The sequence below is a fragment of the Chiloscyllium plagiosum genome, unplaced genomic scaffold, assembly GCF_037043375.1.
Source record: "Chiloscyllium plagiosum isolate Xiang-an unplaced genomic scaffold, Cpla_swu_hap1 HiC_scaffold_32, whole genome shotgun sequence".
Lineage (NCBI taxonomy): Eukaryota > Metazoa > Chordata > Chondrichthyes > Orectolobiformes > Hemiscylliidae > Chiloscyllium > Chiloscyllium plagiosum.
Window position 1 is genome coordinate 259,416 of NW_028270170.1, and position 25,211 is coordinate 284,626.

At 42.2% G+C, this 25,211-nt stretch overlaps 2 protein-coding genes across 3 annotated transcripts in view; one reads left to right on the forward strand and one right to left on the reverse strand.

Moving 5' to 3' along the window:
- mlx (MAX dimerization protein MLX) overlaps positions 1-25,211 on the forward strand; it is a 56,719-nt gene that overhangs the window by 17,824 nt on the left and 13,684 nt on the right. For both annotated transcript variants that reach the window (XM_043721579.2, XM_087977677.1), the window contains exons 5-7: positions 32-131; positions 3,368-3,467; positions 13,290-13,491. In XM_043721579.2, the coding sequence (XP_043577514.1) occupies positions 32-131; positions 3,368-3,467; positions 13,290-13,491 (402 nt within the window). The remainder of the gene's footprint in view (positions 1-31; positions 132-3,367; positions 3,468-13,289; positions 13,492-25,211) is intronic.
- Positions 3,053-25,211, reverse strand: part of psmc3ip (PSMC3 interacting protein) — a 114,115-nt gene continuing 91,956 nt past the window's right edge. The window contains exon 8 of the mRNA XM_087977678.1: positions 3,053-3,187. Within this exon, the coding sequence (XP_087833804.1) occupies positions 3,092-3,187 (96 nt within the window). The 3' untranslated portion in view covers positions 3,053-3,091. The remainder of the gene's footprint in view (positions 3,188-25,211) is intronic.

Genomic DNA, 25,211 nt, shown 5'->3' on the forward strand with positions numbered 1-25,211 from the left:
TCTGAACAATTTCTGAATGATTGCCTCACAGAAAGGATATGATGAATTACAGTCAATCGTCCCTACGTGCCAACAGCAAGATTTCTTAATTGGATCCCAGAAGCTGAGTAAAGCCACAGTTCTTCAGAAAAGTATGTACAATTCTAAGTTTAATAAAGAATACTATATTTCCTGATGTAATGTAGACAGACGTTTAGCAGATGGGAATATAATATAGAATCATTACAGAACAGAACAAAGCCACCCAGCACCAACTCTCCGAAGAGCGTCCATCCTATCCCTGTAAGTCAGTATTTACCATAACTAATCCTGGACAACACAGGGCAATTTTAGCATTGACAGTCCACCAAACCTTTGCGTCCTTAGACTGAGAGAAAATTGGAGCACCTGGAGGAAATCCATGGAGACACAGGCAGTGTATGCAGACTCCATTCTCTGGATTAGCGGTGCTGGAAGAGCACTGCAGTTCAGGTAGTATTCGAGGAGCGGTAAAATCGACGTTTTGGGCAAAAGCCCTTCATCAGGAATAGTGCCTAAAAAGTGGAGAGATAAATGAGAGGAGGGTGGGGGTGGGGAGAAAGTAGCATAGAGTATAATAGGTGAGTGGGGGGAGGGAGGGATGAAGGTGATAGGTCAGGGTGGAGGGTGGAGTGGATAGGTGGAAAAGAAGATAGGCAGGTGGGACAAATCATGGGGACAGTGCTGAGCTGGAAGTTTGGAACTAGGGTGAGGTGGGGGAAGGGGAAATGAGGAAACTGTTGAAGTCCACATTGTGTGCAGACTCCACACAGACAGTCACTCCAGGCTGAAATCAAAAGTAAGTCTCTGGTGCTGTGAGGTGCTAACCTCTGTACCACTATGCTGCTCTATGGTGGGAAACTACTAGTTTGTTCTTTTTGGCAGAAATAACTGAAAAGCAATATCAATTTAAATGAAGAGTGTTGCAAAAACTGATAAGTGAGGCTAATTAAGCTCTGCCCATATAAAGGACTGTTATTCAGAGGAGGTAAATGGTACTGTTTTTGGTTTAGTGTTTATTACCAATGCTTTATGCGAATGCTTCACTAATAGTAATATGAACCTTGCTCTGAGGTTGGATCTGATGTCCTACAAAATCCTATTGTGTATCTCATGTAATGTAACTCACTATTAATCATAGAGTCCCTAAAGGGAAGCAGGCTGTTTGGCCCATCAAGTTCATACCAATCTTCTGAAGAGCATCCTATCCAGGTCCCATCCCTGTAACCCTACATTTCCCACGAGTAATCCACCTAGCCTGCCATGCCTGGACACTATGGGCAATTTAGTATGGCCAGTCTACTTAACCTGCACATCTTTGGACTATGGGAGAAAACTGAAGCACCAAGAGGAAACATACGCCAACAGTTGCCTGAGGGTGGAGTCGAACCTAGGTCTGTGGAGCTGTGAGGCAGCAATGCAAACCATTGAGCCACCATGCCACCTAATAAGTAAAATGAAATAAATAAGCTTACTGTTCGTCAAGATAGAAATTATCTTCTGCTGAAGATTTTGTGTGAGCATCCTTCCCCACATGTTGCCAGTAGCTTAGATTAATACCAGCATGGAGGATTGAAAGCAGTGAAATGAGCAAAAGCTTTTCTGCCCCAACAATATAATAGTATGCAGTTTTTATCACCTTATTTGAAAAAAAATAATTGTATTAGAAACAATTCAGAGATGGTTCACTGAACTCCTTTCTGGGTTGGAAGGATTCCAATGTGGGAGAGATGGTGGTATAGCGATAATGTCACTTGTCAGGTAATTTAGGTCCCCAGGTTTATAATCTCAGGAGATGGATTTGAATCCCAACACACCAGATGGTGAAATTGGGATTCAGTAAAAATTTGGAATTTGAACATAGCTAGTTTGTGGTGACCATATAACCACTGTTGATTGTTGTAATAATCCATTTGTTTCACTAATGACCTTTAGGGAAATCTGATTTCCTTACCTGGTCTGGCCTACATGTGACTCCAGACCCATAGCAACCCGCAGTTAATCCTTCACTATTCGCTGAACAATTGAGAATTAGAAATAACCCAGCCATGCCCACAACCTATAAATGAGTGGAAAAATATTGAAAAAACTCCATTGGAGTTCATACGAATGAAAGGTCATTTTAAAATAAAATCCTGAGGGAATATGTTAGGGTGGATAGTGTGCAGATCTTTCCTCTCATAGGGAACACTAGAACCAGGTGACATAGTTTAAAAATAAGGGGTAATCCATCTAAGACAGACACATTTTTTTTTCTGTTGGTCTGTGGAATTCTCTTCCCTGGGAAGCAGTGATGGCTGACTCATTGACTTTATTCACACAGCTGAGTTAGGTATATTTTTGATAGATGTGGGAGTTAAGGATTATGCTGGGCAGTGAAAACATTGGAGGTGAAGCCATGATCAAACCGACCATGATCTTATTGAATAGCAGAGCAAGCTCAAAGGGCCAGATGGCTTACTCTTTCTCCCATGTTCTGTATCATGTAATTCTGCCGCTGAACATTACAAAAGCTGTTATTGGCTTCACTGTTGTGGATCAGAAGCCTTTTCCTGTTTCAGCAATCTCTAGTAGTAAAAGTTTTGGAAAATTATGAAATTAAATGTTAAAGCCCAAGTCGTCTTTATCAGGTTCAGGTACCCTACCCTGATCAGGCAAAAAGGCTATTTATCTATTCCCGAATTCCTCAGATGAAAGAACCTTCGCAGGAAGAATAATCACAGATTCTTCATACCTACGTTTACATCATTAGCTGCTGGATTCCAGTGTAAAAAGAGTTTAATTACCCCAAAACCATGTTGAAAAGTTACAGAGAGAAGGTAGGGGATAAGATGGCAGGTATGTGAGGTGCATATGGTTAGGCTGTTGGGGGGAGCATTTTGGAGTCAAGTGTACAGTTGGATCTGGAGGTTGAAGATAAGTCAGGTTGTGAGGTTGGGTCACTTTGGATTACCCATGAGTTAGATATGGTTTTCTCTGGCTAACATTTCCTCAGTAAAAAAAAAATCAGCAATACAAACCTGTAATTGGGTTTGTTTCACCTTACCGGATTTAATAATAAAAGGAACAAGCTTCAGGGATAGCATCTGGAACTTATTTTCATGTATTTGAGATCTTTATTCATTCTTATCCAGTCATTTGGGCAGAAATGAACAGCTGCAACTTGGATCTGGGGATCAAAAGAGAAAGAAATCCTCTTCTAATTATATACAAAAGCTTTTATAGAATAAAGTCTAAACTATAGTTTTTATGAGCAGCAAGCTGAGAGTCCAGAGTTCAAAAAGGTGGGTAGCTTTCAGTATTTTTGACATGCAAACAGTAAAATGTTAAAATTCTTCTATTTCCACAGCTATTGATTATATTCAGTTTCTGCATAAGGAGAAGAAGAAGCAAGAGGAAGAACTCTCCACTTTGCGCAAAGATGTCATGGCTCTAAAGATTATGAAGGCGTAAGATTTGCTAATATATTTTGTGCATTCTCCTGGACTAAATGGATAGGAGCCTTTTCAATTATACCAGTACAGAACTTGATGGTTTTGAGCCTGCAAAGTCCTCCATACAAATATGTAGGGGCTGGTACCAAAATTGAGAGAGCGCTTTCTCACAGACAAGTCAAGCATTGGTCTGATATAGGAATGGTACTTTATAGTCAATGTCCCAAACACTCATAACCATTCCTGGATATGTCCATTGGCAGAACAAACCCGGCAGTGAAATTGCCACACTGTATACAGTTCGGAGGGAGATCCCTGAGACTCCTCAACATTGACTGTAATCGCCATGAAGTCTCATGGTTTAAGGTCAAACATGGCCAAGGAAACTTCCTGCTGATTACCACGTTATCCCACAATCAGCTGATGAGTCAGTACTTCTCTATGTTGGCAGTACTTGGATAAAGCACTGAGGAGGCAAGGATGCAGGATGTGGTCTGGCTAGGAGACTTCAGTAACCTTTCAAAATGAGAGATGGAAAGTTTAAGGGGGATACACGCAGCAAGTACTTCACACAGAGGGTGGTGGGCGTTTAGAACACGTTGCCAGCAGAGATGTTAGAGGCAGGCACGGTAGATTCATTTAAGATGCGTCCGGACAGATACATGAGTAGGTGGGGAACAGAAGGATACAGATGCTTAGGAATTGAGCGACAGGTTTAGACAGTATATTTGGATCGGCTCAGGATTGGAGGGCCGAAGGGCCTATTCCTGGACTTGAAATTCTCTGTGTTCTTTGTTCAGTACCAAGAATGGTTCAGCAACACCACTAACCTTGGAGCGGAGGGCGGGAGGTCAGTCATTTGGAGATGGTGCCTGTTTAATTAATGTCAACAAAAGATGCGATCACTGCTGGAAACACGTCTTTGATATAATGTTTCTATCGGGACCTCTAGATCTCCTTCGGATAATCCAATTTTCGGTTAATTGGTATTCGGATAATCTAGTTTCCTCTGTACATGGTTTCTATCCTTCTGTTCTCCTATTCATGTGTCAAGATACACCTTATATGTTGCTGACATGCCTGCATCCACCATCTTCACTAGCAGTGCATTCTTGGCACCCACCACCCTATGTATGAAAGCTTTTCCCTCCACTTCTCCCATAAATTTTCTCCCTCTCATCTTGAACTTGTGCCTTCTTGTAGTTGACCTTTCCATCCTGGGAAAATGGCTCTAACTATCCACCCTATTTATGCCTCTCATAATTTTGTAGACCTCTATCAGGTTGCCTTTCAGCCTTCATCTTTCCAGTGGAAACAATCCGAGTTTATCCAACCTCTCCTCATAACTAAAATCGTACAGACCAGGCAACATCCTGGTAAACCTTCTCTGCACCCTCTCCAAAGCATCTTCGTTCTTTGGTGGTATGGCGAACAGAAGTGCACACAGTATTCCTAATGTGACCTAACTAAAGTGTTGTGGAGCTGTAAAATAATTTTTATATTTGATGCCCTGATCAATGCTGTCGGCCTTCTTGACCACCTTGTCCACCTGAGTTGCCACGTTCAGGGATCTGTGGACCTATACACCCAGATCCTTCTTTATGTCAGTGCTCTTAGGTGTTCTGCCAGTTACAGTATCATTCACACCTAATTTGATCTTCCAAAATGCATCACCTCACATTTGTGCAGATTAAACTTGACCTGCCATTTCTGTGCCCAAACCTGCAATATATCTATATTCCATTTTTTTTTAGATTAGATTAGATTAGATTACAGTGTAGAAACAGGCCCTTCGGCCCAACAAGTCCACACCGACTCGCCGAAGCGAAACCCACCCATACCCCTACATTTACCCCTTACCTAACACTACGGGCAATTTTTAGTATGGCCAATTCACCTGACCCTGCACATCTTTGTGATGTGGGAGGAAACCGGAGCACCCAGAGGAAACCCACGCAGACACAGGGAGAACGTGCAAACTCCACACAGTCAGTCGCCTGAGGCGGGAATTGAACCCGGGTCTCTGGCGCTGTGAGGCAGCAGTGCCAACCAAGGACGCCCATTGTGTCCTTCAACAATCTTCCTCACTATCTGCAACTCGTCAATGTTGGTGTCATCCGCAAACTTACTAATCAGACCATCTACATTTTCCTGCAGATCATTTATATATGTTGCAACATGGAGGTTGAACCCCTCTGCTAATTAAAACTAAAACACCTGGAAAAGCTCATCTTGCCTCATAATCTGTTAAAAGTATGAGTGAGTGAAAGAAAAACCCTGATTTCCACTGTTCAAAAAAAATTTATTTTCCTAACTCTAACAGTGAACACCAACCAAAAGCTATTAACAAATTCAAACCCCCTTTTTCTTAAAAAAAACACTAGCCCCAACTCCATTAAAATGCTGCTCCAATAACACAATTATTAAACATGGCCTGTTTCTCCACTGTTAGGGATTCTATGATATCTCCTGAAGTCCATACAGCCTCTTATGCTGTCTTCCTTCCGGTCTTCCGAATGTGCTGTCTTCTCCCTGGGTTGTCTTCTTACTTTTTACTGCGGAGTGACTTTGTATAAAATTTCTTGGTACTTTTAATAGGTGATGCCTTCTGAGATATTTCTTTGAGAACAAGGCGTTTATTTCTTCAGATGGCAGTTGACTGTCCAGTTCATGGGCAGTTAGCTCTGACCAATTTTCACAACGCCCTTCCTTTTTATATTCTCAACATCATATCCTCATTGGTCCAATGTTGTCAATACAATAAATTCAAATTCAATTGCTTTTGGCATCCTGAGCATAATTTAAATTAATTGATTAAATTCAAATCCGGTTGCCTTAACATTAAAACACAACCTCAAGCTGATTGTTGCATATTATCAATTTTCAGCACCCTCTGCACTGTCAGCTAATCACAGATACATGTGCTCTCAGCTCAAAAAAGGCACCTTTCTCTTAAAGTGACCATACACCTTTTTGATTTCGTAACATATGTATTACACACAACTAAAGTCCCATGACTGATCCCTGTGGGACACCACTAATTATTGATTTCCATTCTGAAAAGCATCCTTCCACTGCTACTCTCAGTCTTCTCTGATCAAGCCAGTTGCGTATCCATTTAGCCAGTTCATCCTATTAGACTCGTCCTTTGTATCAGCCTGCTAATGAGGCACCTTATCAAGTGACTTACTAAAATTCATGTAGACAGTATCCACTGGCCTACCCTCATCATTCTTGTCACCATCTGAAAAAACTCAATCAAGTTGGTGAGACATGATATCACCACCCCCCCCCCCACAAACCCATTCTGCCTATCACAAATAAGTCCATTCACTTCCAAATGTGAATAAATCCTGTCTTTCAGTACCTTCTCCAACAGCTTCCCCACCACTGCGATTATCAGCTTTGTCAAAAAAAAAAGCATACCCAAGGTGTAGGCAAATAAAAACAGACAAAGTCCTTGAAGAATTTAGAGAAAGCAGGAAGGAATTCAAACAGGGAGTTAGGAGGAATAAAAGGGGCTACAAAGAAACTTTTACAGCCTAGGAACAGGTCCTTTGGCCTACCAAGCCTGAGCTGATCCAAATCCACTGTCTAAACGTTTCGCCCAATTCCTAAGCATCTGTATCACTCTGCTCCCCACCTACTCATGCATCTGTCCAGACACACCTTAAATGAATCTACTATGCCTGCCTCTACTACCTCTGCTGGCAATGCGTTCCAGACACTGCCACCCTTTGTGTAAAGTATTTGCTGCGTGTATCCACCTTTTCACCTCTCACCTTGAAAGCGTGACCTCTCATTTTGAATCCTTCACCCTGAGAAAAAGCTTGTCTATATCCTTCATGATTTTGTAGACCTCAATCAGATCACCCCTCAATCTCCTTTTTTCTAATGAAAACAATCCTAACCTACTCAACCTCTCTTCATAGCTAGCACCTTCCATACCAGGCAACATTCTTGTAAACCTTCTCCAAAGTATCCACATCCTTTTGGTAGTGTGGTGATCAGAACTGTACATGGTATTCTAAATGCGGCCAAACCAAAGTCTTGTACAATTTTAACATGCCCTGCCAGCTCTTATATTCAATACCCCGCCTGATGAAGGCAAGCATACCGTATGCCTTCTTGACCACCCCATCCACCTGTGCAGCCACCTTCAGGGTACAATGGACCTGAACTCCCAGATCTCTGTACTCATCTACATTTCGCTCTAGAATTAGACTTGTCTAAATGCATCAGCTCACATTTGTCTGGATTGAAGTCCATCTGTCACTTTTCCCCCCAACTCTCCAGTCTGTCAATACTCTCCTGTATTCTTTGACAGTCCCCTATGTTTTCTGCTACTCCACCAATCTTTGCGTCATCTGCAAACTTGCAGATCATACCAATAGTGCCCTCTTCCAGATCACTTATGTATATCACAAACAACTGTGGCCCCAACACTGATGCCTGTAGAATACCACTGGTCACCTTTTCTCCATTTTGAGAAACTCCCTTCAACTATTACTCTCTGTGTCTTGTTGCTCAACCAGTTCTTTATCTAGCTAGGTAGAATACCCTGCACAAAATGTGACTTCACTTTCTCCATTAGTTTACCATGGAGAGCCTTATGAAACGTCTTACTAAAGTCCATGTACATGACGTCTACAGGGCTATGAAATATCCAGCAAGATTAAAGGCATTTATTCATATATTAGGAACAAGAAGGTAGCTAGGGAAAGAATAGGCCCACTCAAGGATAAAGGAGGGAGGTTGCTTGTGAGTCCAGAGGAAATGGGTGAGATCTTTAATGAATACTTTACATCAGTATTCACCAAAGAACAGGACATGAGGGATGTTGATGTTAGGGAAAGGTGTGTGAATACCCTTGGGCAGGTCAACATAATGGAGGAGGAAGTGTTCAAAGTCTTGAAATGCATTAAGGTAAACAAGTTCCCAGAGCCAGGTGGAATCTATCCCAGGATATTTTGGGAAGCAAGGGAGGAAATATCTTAACAGACATCTTTGCATCCTCTTTGGCTTCAGACAAGATTCAGAAAATTAGAGAATGGTTAATGTTGTTCCTTTGTTTAAACAGCTAAATGGAGACACGCACGGGAATTCCTAGAGGCCTGGCATTCAAACTGCAATTCCATCAATAAACACATCAATTGCATTACAGAGAATTTGCATTGATGAAACGCGTGTTATAACAGAACAGCCTATATCTCTTTGAGTATGCCTGATCTTCCTCGTAGCGATATTTGCTTTCGTCCCAAGCGCTTCCTCAACCTGTTACTCCGCTTCCCATCCCAAGCCAAACCAGTTTAAATCCTCCCAATTGACACTATTAAACGTCTCTGCCAGGATATTGGTGTCCCTCCAGTTCAGGTGCAACCAGTCCTCCTTATGTAGATCCCACCTTCCTTTGAAGACAACGCAATGATCTACATATCTGAAACCCTCCCCCTTATTCCAGCTCTTTTGCCACGTGTTCAATTGTACTATGTCTCTGTTCCTAGCCTCAGTAGCATGTGACACAGATTATAATCCTGAGATTACTATCCTAGAGGTCTTTAGTTTATTACCTAAATCCCAGAATTCTTATTATAGTACCTTGTCACTCTTCCACCCGTGTCATTTGTCCCAGTATAGACATTTGTTCCAGTCTAGACAATGACTTCTGTCTGTTTACCCTGTTTCAGGATACTCTATACCGACTCAGACATCCATGACCCTGGCACCAGGGAGGCAACATACCATACTGGAGTCTCTCATGGCTGCAGAAGCACCTGTCTGTGCCCCTGACTATCGATTCTCCCAATTACTACTGCTGTACTACGATTTGTCCCTCCCCTCTGTACAGCAGGGCTGCTGCAGGTGTTGTCACTTGATGGGCCATCCCTCTCATCATTATCCAAAACAGAATATTTGTTTGATAGGGGAACTGCAGCAGGGGGCTCTTGCGCTGACTGCCCTCTGCTTCTAGCAATTACCCATCTATCTTCCTGTATCTTAGGTGTGACCACGTTTCTATAACTTCTATCGATGACATTGTGCCATTTGTCTGCTCCTTAGTGTTTCTAACTGCTGCTCAAACCGATCTATTCACTCAGTGTGCAGCTGCAGCCAATGTAATTATCAGGTATGCTCTTAGCACCTATGATTGACCACTTCTCACAGGTGGAACACAAAACCCCACCAACAGACGCGACTAACATTTATTAACAGCAACACATTCTTCAGACTAGGCAGTTTACAACCTTCTAGGTTTAGTATTGAGTTCAACACCTTCCGATTGTGAACTTACTTACATTTCTTCCCTTTTAGTTTTATTTGTTGCATTCTCTGTCGTCATGTCCTCCCTCCCCTCCCCCAACTGTGGTGGGACCATCTGTTCTTTCCAGTCCCGTTTGACAGTTAGACACATCATTGTTCTGCCATCCTCACATTCTGATCAGTTAATCTGTACTGTCAGCACCCTTTTACCCCCATACTATTGCATATGCCCCCTTCATGTCAGCTTTGAAGAGTCCTCTAGACTCGAAACGTTGGCTTACTTTCTCTACATGGATGCTGTCTGACCTGCTATGATTTCTAGCATTTTTTTTGTTTTCAGGACAGATTCCAGTATCTGCAGTAATTTGCTCCAACATTTAAAAGACATTTGGACAGGAAGAGTTTAGGGGGATATGGACCAAACACAGGCAAATAGGACTAGTTCAGATTAAGAAACCTTATTGGCATGGACAGGTTGGGCCAAATGACCTGTTTCCTTACTGTATACCTCTATGACTCTATCACATTTAATATTGTGCCAAGGGAATACAATGGAGAGTTACTTAAATGTGAAGGATGGACTTCATCTCCACAAGGGCTGTTTGTTGATGTCTCCTTCCAGTACTGGCATGGATTGAGGCATCAGAAACCGGTAGGACGAGGTCAGTTAAATCTTTCTTTTCTGAAGAAGAGTCATATCAGACTTAAAATGTTAACCCAGTTTTTCTCTCACTACATTACATATGCTGCCAGACCTGCTGAGTTTTTTCAGAACTCTTTTTACTTTAGTTCTTTTTCTCACCACCTGTTGCATCAGCAAACTCCTTTAGGATTCAATGCTGAGAACTTATACAGTCAGGAAGGATTGTCATATACAATTGTGCCTCTGCCGTTTGTAAGTCTGACCTGCCATTGGAAGATCATATCCAGGGATTGTGATGATAGTATCTGCGACATTCTTTGTAGGATGTGACTTTATCTGTATGATTCTGTTGGCTTGTGCTTAACTATTCTGTGGGACTGCGCTGCAAGTTTTGGAACCAGCCCCTCGGTGTTACTATGAAGCACTTCATGGGTCAACAGAAATGGGTCTACAATTGCTGTTTTAATGCCTAGGTAAATGCTGGGTGATTCGTGCAGTTTCCTTCCTTTTCTTGGACTTTGGAGCAGTTTTAGACCCTACTGAGTGGCTTTCCAAGCCATTTGAAAAGGCATTTAAAATTCAGTCACATCGCTGTGGATGTGAAGTCACATATAGACTAGAACAGGTACATGTCTTCCCTAAAAGGCATTGGCAGACCAGATGGTTTTCTCAACAATTGATAATCGTTTGATAGTCATCATTAGGCTTGCTTTTTAATTCCAGATTTATTAATTGAATTCACATTTCATCATCTGCTATTTTGGGATTCAAACTCATGCTCAAAAAGTATTGGCCTCTCCTTCTGTATTACTGGTACAGTGACATTACATCGGGAAAGAAGACTGGTATGGTGATAATGTTAAGATGTAAAACTTGTTAGACCACTTAAGCTGCAATAGGTTTTATATACCGATTAATTCCAAATTCAGAGACATTATAAAATACAACACTGGAGTAATTAGGTAAGATGCCTAAAGATTTTAAGGGTCTCCATAAAGGAGGAATTTGAGTTAGAGAAACAGGAGGATGCAGAGGGAGGGAGATTTGGGTCCAGGAAACTAAAGAAACAGTTTCAAATAACAGAGCAATCAAAATTGGGGTCACCTAAGAGGGCTGAATTAGAGAAGCACCTTGGAGAGTTATTAAACAGAAAGAGATTACAAAGCTATGGATGAATTTGAAAACCAGGGTGAGAGTTTTGCAATTGGTACATTGCTTAACCGGCACCATTGTATTTCATCGAGCACAATGGTATTGGATGAACCTGACTTGGTGCAGGTTAGGACATGAGCAACATAGTTTTGGACGGTCTCAGTTTTACTGAGGGCAGGAAGTGGAAATTGACCAGGAGTGTGTTAGAATAGTCAAATCTAGAGTCTCAGCAGCAGATAGGTTGAGGCTTGGCAGCGTCAGGTGAGGTTACAGAGGTTGAAATAGGAGATCTTAAGCATGGTGGAGACATATCCCAGGACTAAGAATAACACCAAGTTTGGTAGCAGTGTAATTCAACTTTGGATAATTGGAGAGTGATGGAGTCAGTGGTGAGAAAATTTTCCCGGTCTTTAGAAAAGTTTTGCTTATCCAGCACTGAATGTCGAACAAGTGGTTTGACAAATTAGATAATGGAAAGATTGAGAAACCTGATGGTGAAGTAGAGCTGAGAATTATCAGCTGATGTGTTTTTAAATGATGTCATTGTAAGGAAGCTTGTACATGAGAAATAGGAGGAGGCTGAGGTTAGATTGGAGAACACCATAGTGAGTGGTGTTAGAGTGGAAACTGAAGCCATTGCAAGTGATACACTGGTTATGATTAGATAAATAAAAATGGAACCAGGTGATGCAAATTATTGCAAGCTGAACTCCAAGGATCAGAAATTGGCTAGCTGAAAGAAGACAGAAGGTGGTGGTTGATGGGAAATATTCATCATGGAGCTCACTTACCAGTGATATGCCGCAAGAATCGGTTTTGGGGCCACTGCTATTGGTCATTCTTATAAATGATCTGAAGGTGGGTGTAGAAGGATGGGTTAGTAAGTTTGCAGATGACACTAAGGTAGGCAGAGTTTTGGAAATGCTGAAGGATGTTGTGGGTTACAGAGGGACATAGATAAGATGCAGAGCTGGGCTGAAAGTGGCAAATGGAGTTTAATGCGGAAAAGTGAGAGGTAGTTCACTTTGAAAGAAGTAACAGGAATGAAGAGTACTGGGGTAATGGTAAAATTCTTAGCAGTGTGGATGAACAGAGAGATCTCTGTCCAGGTGCATAAATCCCTGAACGTTGCCACCCAGGTTGATAGGGTTGTTAAGAAGGCATAAGGTATGTTGGCGTTTATTGGTAGGGGGATTAAATTTCGGAGCCACAAGGTCATGCTTCAGCTGTACAAGACACTGGTAAGGTCGCACATGAGTATTGTGTGCAGTTTTGGCCACCGCATTATAGGAAGGATGTGGAAGCTTTGAAAAGGGTTCAGAGATTTATTAGGATGTTGCCTGGTATGGAGGGAAGGTTTTAAGAGGAAAGGCAGAGGGAACTGAGGCTGTTTTCGTTGGAGAGAATAAGGTTGAGAGGTGACTTAATTGAGATGTATAAGATAATCAGAGGGTGAGATAGGATGGACAGTAAGAGCCTTTTTCCTCGGATAGTGAAGACTAACAAGAGGGCACATAGCTTAAATTGAGGGGTGATCAATTTAGGACAGTTATCAGGAGTAGTTTCTTTACTCAGAGTAGTAGGAACAGCCGGTCTGCAACGGTCTGCAACTCGCCAACGTTAAGGACATTTAAATGGGCATTGGACGTACATATGTATAATAATGGAACAGTGTAGGCGAGGTGGGCATCAGATTAATATCACAGCTCGATGCAACATCGAGGGCCACAGAGCCTGTACTGTGCTGTAACGTTCTGTTCTAAGTATTTTTCTGTTTTCAGGAATTATGAAGCGATTGTAAAAGCCCATCGGAGTAATCCTCACCAAGGCAAGGATCAGGTGACTGATCAAGTCAAGTTCAGTATATTTCAGAGCATCATGGACTCCCTGTTTCAGACCTTCAATGCCTGCATCTCTGTGACCAGCTTCCAGGAGTTGTCAGCTTGCGTCTTCAGCTGGATTGAGGAACACTGCAAACCACAGGTCAGAGTCCAGAACAATGCTTGAGCACAAGACGCTGGCAGAAAATCAGTTTTCTTTATGGCAGATAATTGATATCTAACTTACAATCAGCATTGAACAACTTCTGAGAAGTGCTTTGATGAGCACATGGATGGCAAAATAGAAAATACTTGTGCATGTTATCACCTGTTTTATTAGCTCTGAGATAATGTTTGCACAACATTCTCTAAGTTTGGATGTTAGCAACCCCCCCCCCCCCCCACCCAACACACACACTCTCTCAAGAAAACCATTAGTGCTGTACCTCCTTGGAATTGGTGTTAATGCTGTATTTCCTTTCAGATTTTTTATCAGAACTCCACACCCTCTGGTGATGCATTTAAAATCCTAACTATTTGCTGCATTTAAAAAAAAAAGTTTTTCTTGATTGTGAGTGCTTCTTTTGGCAATTACCTTCAATCTATACACTCTAGTTCTTAATCCTTTCACCAGTGGGAACAGCTTTTTTCCTTCTACTCTATGCAGACCCCTCATAATTTTGAGATTATCAAATCTCGCAACCTCCTCTTCAAAATGAACAGTCCCAACTTGTTAAATCTGCAATACTGAAGTCCCTCTTCTCTGGAACCATTTCTTGTGAATCTTTTCCACACTCTTTCCTGTGCCTTCACATCCTTCCTGAACTGTGGTGGCAAACTGAATGTAGAACCATAGCTGAGACCAAACTAATACTTCATTCAGGTTTAACATGATTTTCCTGCTTTTGTACTTTGACCCCCTCCTGTTAAAGTATAGTTTTATTAAGCATGCTCTCAACTTATTTTGCCACATCAGTGATTTATCCATATATACACTCAAAACCTTCTCCGTAAGATCTATAAAAAATAGGAACAGCAATAGACTGTTCATAAGACAATCCCTGCATTATCAGGGATCAAAGTTGTGAACCTTCTCTGAATTGCCTCTAATGTAATAATATTTCTCGTTAAATAAGCAGACAAAAACTGTTGACGGTACTCCAGGTGTGGTCTCACCAGTATCTTATACATTTGCAGTAAGACTTGAATATTCTTATACTCAATCTCTTCGAAATCAGGACCAACATACCATTTAGCTTCCTGATTGACCGCTGCACCTGTGTGTAAGCTTTCTGTGATTCTTACCTCCCAAGTCCCTTTGGGTTACCTCTTTCTGCAGCTTTCTCTATTTAAATAATACTGTTCTTAGAGTCATAGAGATGGACAGCACGGAAACAGACCTTCAGTCCATCCCATCCATGCCAACCAGATATCCCAACTCAATCTAGCCCCACCTGCCAACACCTGGCCCATATCCCTCCAAACCCTTCCTATTCATATACCCATCAGGATGTCTTTTAAATGTTGCAATTGTACTAGCCTCCACCACTTCCTCTGGAGCTCATTCCATACACACACCACCCTCTGCGTGAAAAAGTTGCCCCTTAGGTCTCTCTTATATTTTTCTCCTCACTCTAAATCTATGCCCTCTAGTTCTGGACTCCCCCACCCCAGGGAAAAGACTGTCTATTTATACCATCCATGTCCCTCATGATTTTATAAACCACTATAAGGTCACCCCACAGCCTCCACCACTCCATGGAAAACAGCCCTAACCTATTCAACCTCTCCCTAGACTCAAATCCTCCAACCCTGGCAACAACCTTGTAAATCTTTTCTGAACCCGTTCAAGTTTCACAACATCTTTCCGATAGGAAGGAGACCAGAATTGCACGCAATATTCTGACAGTGGCCTAACCAATGTCCTGTACAACTGCAACATGACCTCCTAACTCCTGTACTCAATACTCTGACCAATAAAAGAAAGCATACCAAACACCGCCTTCACTATCCTATCTACTTGCGACTCCACTTTCAAGGAGCTATGAACCTGCACTCCAAGATCTCTTTGTTCAGCAACACTCCCGAGGACTTTACCATTAAGTGTTAGATTTGCTTTCCCAAAATGCAGCACCTCACATTTATCTAAATTAAACTCCATCTGTCACTTATCAGCCTATTGGCCCATCTGATCAAGATCCTGTTATAATCTGAGGGAACCTTCTTCCCTGTCCACTACACCTACAATTTTGGTGTCATCAGCAAACTTACTAACTGTACCTCTTATGTCGCATCCAAATCATTTATGTAAATGACAAAAATTAGAGGACCCAGCACCAATCCTTGTGGCACTCCACTGGTCACAGGCCTCCACTCTGAAAAACAACCCTCCACCATCACCCTCTGTCTTCTACCTTTGAGCCAATTCTGTATCCAAATGGCTAGTTCTCCCTGTATTCCATGAGATCTGACTCATGGGGAACCTTGTCGAACACCTTACTGAAGTTCATGTAGATCACATCTACTGCTCTGCCCTCATCAATCCTCTTTGTTACTTCTTCAAAAAACTCAGTCAAGTTTGTGAGACATGATTTCCCACGCGTAAAGCCATGCTGACTATCCCTAATCAGTCCTTGCCTTTCCAAATACATGTACATCCTGTCCCTCAGGATTCCCTCCAACAACTTGCCCATCACCGACATCAGCCTCACTAGTCTATAGTTCCCTGGCTTGTCCTTACCACCTTTCTTAAACAATGGCACCACGTTAGCCAACCTCTAGTCTTCGGCATCTCACCTGTGACTATCGATGATACAAATATCTCAGTAAGAGGCCCAGTAATCACTTCCCTAGCTTCCCACAGAGTTCTAGGGTACACCTGATCAGATTCTGGGGATTTATCCACTTTTATGCGTTTCAAGACATCCAGCACTTCCTCCTGTGTAATATGGACATTTTCAAGATGTCACCATCTATTTCCCTACATTCTATATCTCCATGTCCTTTTCCACAGTAAACACTGATGCAAAATACTTGTTTAGTATTTGCCCCATCTCCCTGCTCTTTCGTTGCGCCTTCTAAAGAGAAAGATTTTCCCACGTTATACTCCATTTGCCAACTCCTTTTCCACAGTAAACACTGATGCAAAATACTTGTTTAGTATTTGCCCCATCTCCCTGCTCTTTCGTTGCGCCTTCTAAAGAGAAAGATTTTCCCACGTTATACTCCATTTGCCAACTTATTGGCCATTTACTTACCCTATCGATATCTTTCTGTTAACTGTTTGTATCCCTGTACCAACCTGTCTCTTTATTTTTGCGACATTAGCAAATTTGGCTACAGTACATTCATTTCCTTCCTCCAAGTCTTCCACTTTAGAATTGAGCCCTTTATTTCATAGAATCCTAGAATCCATACAGGTGGAAACAGTTCATTTAACCCATCACGTTCACACCAACCCTCGAAAGACCATCCCACTCAGGTCCATCCTCCGACCCTGTCCATGTAACCCTGCATTTCCAAAGGCTAGTCCACTTAAAACCTATACATATCTGGCCATTTCGGGCAGTTTAGCATGGCCAATCCACCTAATCCATACAACTTTGTGCTGTGGAAGGAAACCAGAGTACCCGGAGGAAAGTTGAAACTTTATTGCTGGAACAGCACAGCAGGTCAGGCAGCATCCAGGGAACAGGAGATTCGACGTTTCGGGCACAGGCCCTTCTTCAGGAATGTACCCGGAGGAAACCCTTGCAGACACAGAGAGAATGTGAAAACTCTGTATAGATAGTCATCTGAGGGTGGAAACAAACCTGGGTTCCTGGCGCTGTGAGGCAGCAGTGCTAACCACTGAGGCACCGTGTTTGTCTCTTCATGTTCTTTCTATGAAAATAAATCACTTCACACTGCTAAAATAAATTCCATCTGCCATGAATACCCATTCCAACAACCTCTCTGTTAATATTATAAATAATATTTATATTTATATTGAACACATGGATTGTCCAAAGCACATGAAACATTGATTGTTTATTCTGCTGCTGTCAGGTCATTACAAACATGAAGGAAAATTCAGGTTAAACCGTTACGTGATTAGCAAGTTCAGTCGTGCCATGATGGCTAGAATGTTCAGGTCCAGATTAGTGGCAGTATTCTCTTGTTGCAACACTGATCTGAGCAAATAGTAATGATTGGGTGATATCAATTTGCTGGAGATCTCCTCACCTGCTCATCTGTACTGTACTGTCCATGAGATCAAGGTTTTGTGGCATGTCACCAGTATTGGGATCTAAGTCAGTTAGATCTGTAAGAATCATAAGATCAACATAATTTGTCGCTTCAATTTCTGCCACCTGTCAGGTCATTCTTTCACCATTTTCCAGGATGGGAGTAGGCCTCCCTGTACTAGGCTGAAGTTGCTTACCTGCATTGACTTTTGCCAAAATATATTTCACAATGCCTGCATCTCTGTGACCAGCTTCCAGGAGTTGTCAGCTTGCGTCTTCAACTGGATTGAGGAACACTGCAAACCACAGGTCAGAGTCCAGAACAATGCTTGAGCACAAGACGCTGGCAGAAAATCAGTTTTCTTTATGGCAGATAATTGATATCTAACTTACAATCAGCATTGAACAACTTCTGAGAAGTGCTTTGATGAGCACATGGATGGCAAAATAGAAAATACTTGTGCATGTTATCACCTGCTTTATTAGCTCTGAGATAATGTTTGCACAACATTCTCTAAGTTTGGATGTTAGCAACCCCCCCCCCACCCAACACACACACACACACACTCTCTCAAGAAAACCATTAGTGCTGTACCTCCTTGGAATTGGTGTTAATGCTGTATTTCCTTTCAGATTTTTTATCAGAACTCCACACCCTCTGGTGATGCATTTAAAATCCTAACTATTTGCTGCATTTTTAAAAAAAAAAGTTTTTCTTGATTGTGAGTGCTTCTTTTGGCAATTACCTTCAATCTATACACTCTAGATTCACAATTTTAGCAGTAATCATCAATATCAGCAGCCATCCTGGGCCAGCAACACTGCCGTCTGGTCAGGGCAAACATATTTTCTGTCACTTGGTGTCCTGCTTGATAAATAGCTGTAGCACACTTGATACTGTTGAAAAGGATGAGTTGCGTACCCTGTCTCTCCTTGTCATGAAACAGCTGATAAAGGACTCCATCCTCTTCCTTGATCCCTCCTTCAGCATCTCAACAGTTTTCCTCATCAGCCGGTCCTTGGGCTGGTGGAAGTTGACCTTTCCAGTCTGCTAATATCAGTCAATCAACTAAAACTGTCTGCATTTCTCTTTTCAGATAGATGCCAAAGGGAACTCATAGCTAGCTCCACCTGTCTGGATCCAGTTTGGATCTCATTGGTGACAGTCCACTGTTTTTTAGTCCAAATGCCTTAACAAATTGGGATCAGAATGCTGATTAGAAGGCACAGAATTACGTGTGGCTGCTGCAGTAATATTCTGTTGAGAGGCTATCCCCTCCAACAGTATCCAGTCTACCTGACTGGACCTGCAGTGCGACCACCTTCCCGTAACTAGTGTCTATCGCATTCGTTGCCCCCACCCCCTGTATGCTCCTCAGTATGTTCAACTACTGCTCCAACCAAACTAATAGGTCTGCGAGGAGCTGAAGCTCATCACACTTTCTTCTGACATAGTCATAACAGACACTAGACTGTTCCGTGGCAGGAGAAGCACACCACTGCCTTAACTGTCATCCCTACTCCTTTTATACTAAGATAAAATAATTATTAAAATTTTTACAAATATATTTTAGCAATAATCTTCCTGCCTATACAGTACATAATCACAAATGCAGTACAGTTTTGTACAGCAGCATATCAAGGAAACAAACATTGGAGTTTTACTCTATCCAAAAAAACCAAAGGCATCTCTTTCTTGAGCAAGACATATTTACATGCAATTGAGGAATGAGGAGGGTCTGATAACTCAACGAATCCACATTTAATTTAGGCAGAAGGACTTCAGTCTTTTCCCAATGCTGTCCACCTTTCCTTGCCTTTACCTTGCTCACCTTTCTTAACGAAGCTCGATATTCACCTAGATCGACACTTAACTGATCTGCTATGCAGTCATTGTGACTGAACCGACTTCTCCCAGAATGCTATTCAACAACATCTTTCTGTCACCCTTAATTGGATGCTTGAAACTAAGTGTGTTCAACAACCCAGTAAACATGAGTACATGAGAAATAGGAGCAAGAATATGTCATTCCACCCCTCAAGACGGTCCCACCATTCAATAAGATCATCGCTGATCTGCCACGTCTTCCTAATCTTTCATGCCAGCTTGGCATACCCCTCAGCTCCCTGATATTTTAAAAGCTGTCAACCTCCTATTTAAATAAGTGACCTAGCCTCCAGACTCTCTGAAGTAGGTAAATCCAGATATCCTCTACCCTCTGAGGAGATTTCTTCGCATTTCAATTTTAAATGAGTGTCTCCTTTTTCTGTAACTTATGTTCCATATTTTGAGATTCTCCAACTTGTGGAAATATCTTCTCAACATCTATCATGTCAAGCCCCTCAGAATCTTGTATGTTTCAATAAAATCATTTCCTCCTCCTCCTAAGCTCTAATGAATAAAGACCTAATCTGTTTAACTATTCTTGATCCACTTCATCCCAGGTATGTGCCTAGTGAATCACTTCTGAACAGCCTTCAGTTATATTTTCTTATTTTGAATATCAGGAAAGGTAGGTAGGTATAGGGAAAGCTGGATGGCTAAAGAAATTGAGGGTTTGGTTAAGAAAAAGAAGGGAGCATATGTCAGGTATAGTCAGGATAGATTGAGTTAATCCCTAGAAGAGTATAAAAGCAAGAGTATACTAAAGAGGGAAATCAGGAGGATAGAAAGGGAACACAAGATAGCTTTGGCAAATAGAGTTAAGGAGAATCCAAAGGGTTATTACAAATACAATAAGGGTAACTAGGGAGAGAATAGGGCCCCTCAAAGATCAGCAAGGCGGCCTTTGTGTGGAGCCGCAGGAGATGGGGGGAGATACTAAATGAGTACAGAGGAACCTTGATTATCTGAATAAGTTGGGCGGGCACTGTTTCGTTTGGATAATTGATTATTCGGTTCATTGATTTCCTCTGGGGCTTGGAGTTTTCTGTGAAGTCTGCTTCCCATTCAGGAGACTAGGCAGCAGCACACTGTGCGTGAGTCCCCGCCCCCAAAACCTGCCCAAATCCACTGCCCCCCTCCACCTCAGTCGTCCCCTCCACCCCGGAGGAGCAGCCAGACTGTACACCAATAGTAAGACTGCTGCTACCTTTGTGGGGTAAGTCTCCAAGCGAACACGAACAAACACACGGGCGCGCGCGCGCACACACGCACGCACATGCGCACACACACGCACGCACACAGAGCTTTACTGCAACGTTTTGACAGGTTCCACCTTTGCCCTGTACGTTGGAGAGATTATCTGGGGAAGGGGGGGATTTTAGGGTACGCCCCTGTGTAGAACTCCAGGGAAAGTGTGGGGGGATAGAGAGAGGGCGGGAGGTCAATCATTTAGAGATGGTGCCTGGACTGTCCAGGACTGTTCTCAGCAGCATTTCAGTGAACCAAATTTTTAATCATTGTACCTGTAAACAAAAGATGCGTTCAAGGTTGAAACAGCTCTTTGACGTAATATTTCTGTCGAGACCTTGAGATCCCCTTTAAATAATCCAAGGGGGTGGTGGTGGAGGGTTGTTTTTCAGACTGGAGGTCTGTGACCAGTGGAGTGCCATAATTATCAGTGCTGGGTTCACTACTTTTCATCATTTTTATATAAATGATTTGGATGTGAACATGGGGATATAGTTAATAAGTTTGCAGATAACACCAAAATTGGAGGTGCAGTGGACAGCAAAGAAGGTTACCTCAGATTACAGCAGGATCTTGATCAGATGGGCCGATGGGCTGAGAAGTGACAGATGGAGTTTAATTTAGGTATATGCAAGGTACTGCATTTTGGGAAAGCAAATCTTAGCAGGCCTTACACACGTAATGGTAAGGTCCTAGGGAGTGTTGCTGAACAAAGAGACCTTGGAGTGCAAGTTCAAAGTTCTTTGAAAGTGGAGTTGCAGGTAGATAGGATAATGAAGGAGGTGTTTGGTATGCTTTCATTTATTGGTCAGAATATTGAGTACAGGAGTTGGGAGGTCATGTTGTGGCTGTACAGGACATTGGTTCGGCCACTGTTGGAATATTGTGTGCAATTCCGGTGTCTTTCCTATCGGAAAGATGTTGTGAAACTTGAAAGGGTTCAGAAAAGATTTACAAGGATGTTGCCAGCGTTGGAGGATTTGAGCAAGAGGGAGAGGTTGATCAGGCTGGGGCTGTTTTTCCTGGAACATCTGAGGCTGAAGTGTGACCTTATAGAGGTTTAGAAAATCATGAGGGGCACAGGTAGGATAAATAGACAAAGTCTTTTCCCTGGGTGGGGGAGTCCAGAACAAGAGGGCAAAGGTCTAAAGTGAGAGGAGAAAGATATAAAAGAGACCTGAGGGACAGCTTTTTTACGCAGAGGGTGGTGTGTATATGGAATGAGCTGCCAGAGGAAGTGATGGAGGCTAGTACAATTGCAATATTTAAAAAGCATCTGGATGGGTATATAAATAGGAAGATTTTGAAAGGATATGGGACAGTTGCTGGTAGATGGGACTAGATTGGTTTGGGATATCTGGTCGGCGTGGACAAGTTGGACCGAACGATCTGTTTCTGTGCTGTATATCTCTATGACTCTATATGGGCACCAAAACTATACACTGCAATCCAGGTGTGGACTTGCCAATACCTTGTACAGTTGTAACAAGACTTCCCTCTCTGGGTCTCTTCCAATTAGCTTACAGATGTTTGAAAATAGCTATGAGTGTTATTTTTTATAAATGCTTCAGACCATGCTTCCATCAGAATATTTCTGAACTGCTGAGAAGTCACCCACCTGAAAGCTAGCAGTTTGAGTTTTATACTAGAGTAATGCATATGTGGAGTTATGTACAGGAAGTGCTTCCGCCTGTAGAAGCTGGAGCTCCAGATTTCAAGAGTGAGCGGCAGTTGGAGACACTGTGCTGCATCCTCCAGGCTGAGTGTTATGTGAATAGCACTTTAGAGAGGTGGTCACACCACATCTCAAGGGATTGGAGGTGAGAAGGGAATAATGACCATTAGGCAGTCCAGATAGAACAGGCAGTTAGTGCAGCACTCCTCTGGGGTCCCACTCACTAACCAGTATTTGATTTTGGAAGCTGATCAGGGTGCTGATAGAGCTGTACAGCATGAAAAGAAACAGATCCTTTGGTCCGATTCATCCATGCTGACCAGATACCCTTAATTAATCTAGTCCCATTTGCAAGTGTTTGGCAGATATCCCTCTAAACCCTTTCTTTCATGTATCCATCCACATGTCTTTTAAATGTTGTAATTGTACCATTGTACTCCACTACTTCTGGCAGCTTATTTCCTCCATGTGAAAAAGTTGCCCCTTAGATTGCTTTTAAATCTCTCATCTTCTCATCTTAAACCTATGCCCTCTAGTTCTGTACTCACCTACTCTGGGGAAAAGACCTTATCTATTCATCCTATCCGTGCCTCTCATGATTTTGTACACTTCTATAAGGTCACTCCTCAGCCTCCAATGCTCCAGGGAAGATAGACCCAGCCAATGCAGCCTCTCACTATAACTCTAACCCTTCAACCCTAGCAACATCCTTGTAAATCATTTCTGAACCTGAACCAAAAGTGGCCTAACCAGTGTCCTGTATAGCTGCAACATGACCTCCCAACTCCTATATTCAGTACACTGACTATTAAAAATAAACATACCAAATGCCGCCTTCATTATCCTATCTACCTGTGACTCCACTTTCAAAGAACAATAAACCTATTATTCCAAACTTAACAATCATCCTACGTTCAAGTAGCATTCTTTTATGGCAAGGACCACAATACTAATCCATGAGGAACCCTTCTGCAGAAAGACTTCTAGCTACAAAAACACCTTTCAGACATCACATTCTGCTTCCTGCTGCTCAGCCAGTTCTGAATCCAATTAGCCAGATTTCCTTGGATCCCATGGGCTGTTACTTTTGCCATCAGTCTCAAATGTAGCACCTTATCAAAGATCTTCCTGAAGTCTGACTAGATCACGTTTAATGCATTGCCTTCATGTAGACACCTAGATGCCTGTTTGAAAAATATAATCCAGTTGGTCAGACATGACATCCCCTTAACAAAACCATGATGACTGTAGTTAATTAATCCCTGGATCTTCAGTGCAGGTTAATTCTGTCCCTCAGAGTTGCTGCCAATTGTTTCTCCACCACGGAGGTTAGATGGACTAGCCTTTAGTTTCTTGGTTTATTACTTGCACCCTTCTTGGGCAGAGTGACTGTGAAATTTATTGTGTAGATAGGAAGGGATTTGCACTTGCTGTGCAGCAATTTATTCTGCTGCCTCTTCAGCATGAGGTCTGCTACATCCTCATCCATGCCAACGGACATCTTCCCAATAATAGTTACTTCCCTTGTGCTTAGGAGATAAATTTTTCTTCTTAATAAGGTGATGTAATCCCATGACTGATGAAGGTAACTAGACCCTAACATTAATTCTGATTTCTCTCCACGGATGCTGCTAAACCTGCAGAGATTTTCCAGCAATTTCTGTTTTGTTTCTGATTCCTGGTATCTGCAGTTCTTTTGATTTCAACTAAATATTAACTTTGTCTCACTAATCAGAATGTACCTGCCTGATAAAGAACCAAGATCAGTACAGGAATAGGCCTTTCAAACCATCAAGCATATGCCAAACACGATGCCTTTCTAAACTAAAAACCCCTTGCCTCTAAGTGGTCCATATTCCTCTAATCCCTGCCTATTCATGTTTCTGTTAACATGCCTCTTAAACATTGCTATTTATCTGCTTATACCATTTGGCAACATATTTCGGACACTTACCACCCTCTGTGTAAATGGTGTGCCTCTCACCTTTCCTTCAAACGTGCCCCCTCTTACCTTAAATCTGTGTACCCTAATAATTGGCATTACTACCTTGGGAAGAAGACTCCAACTATCCATTTTATCTTTGCCTCTCATAATTATATAAACTCTATCAGATTGCTCCTCAGCCTCTGATGTTCAAGTGAAAACAAAACAAGTTTGGCCAATCTCTCCTCTATTCATATTTAATACCCTCGAAACCAAGCAACTCATTGTAACCATTTTCTGTATCCTCTTAAACTAGTTTGGCAGGTGGGTGGGAACCCAAGGGGAGGCTTTGAGTTAGCTAGAGTGCGTGAGGGCTTAAAGAAAGAGAATTAAGATGGTAGATAAAAACAAACTCGCAGCTGAGCAGTGTAACACTAAAATGAGTGGAAACCAAGTAGTGACAGAAAAGGAGAGAATATTTAGACGCAAATATTATTCTGATAGTGGTGTTAAGATTCAAAAAGAAGGTATTAAAATTAACATAAGGTCATTTTACCTGAATACCCGTAGCTTTTGAAATAAAGACAACAAGTTGATGGCTCAAATCATTGCAAATCGATATGACTTAGTGGCCGTTACAGAGCTGAAAATGTGTTGCTGGAAAAGCGCAGCAGGTCAGGCAGCATCCAAGGAGCAGGAGAATTGACGTTTCGGACATGAGCCCTTCTTCAGGAATTCCTGAAGAAGGGCTCATGCCTGAAATGTCGATTCTCCTGCTCCTTGGATGCTGCCTGACCTGCTGCGCTTTTCCAGCAACACATTTTCAGCTCTGATTCCAGCATCTGCAGTCCTCACTTTCTCCTGGCCGTTACAGAGACATGGTTGCAAGGTGGTCACAACTGGGAGTTAAATATCCAGAGGCTTC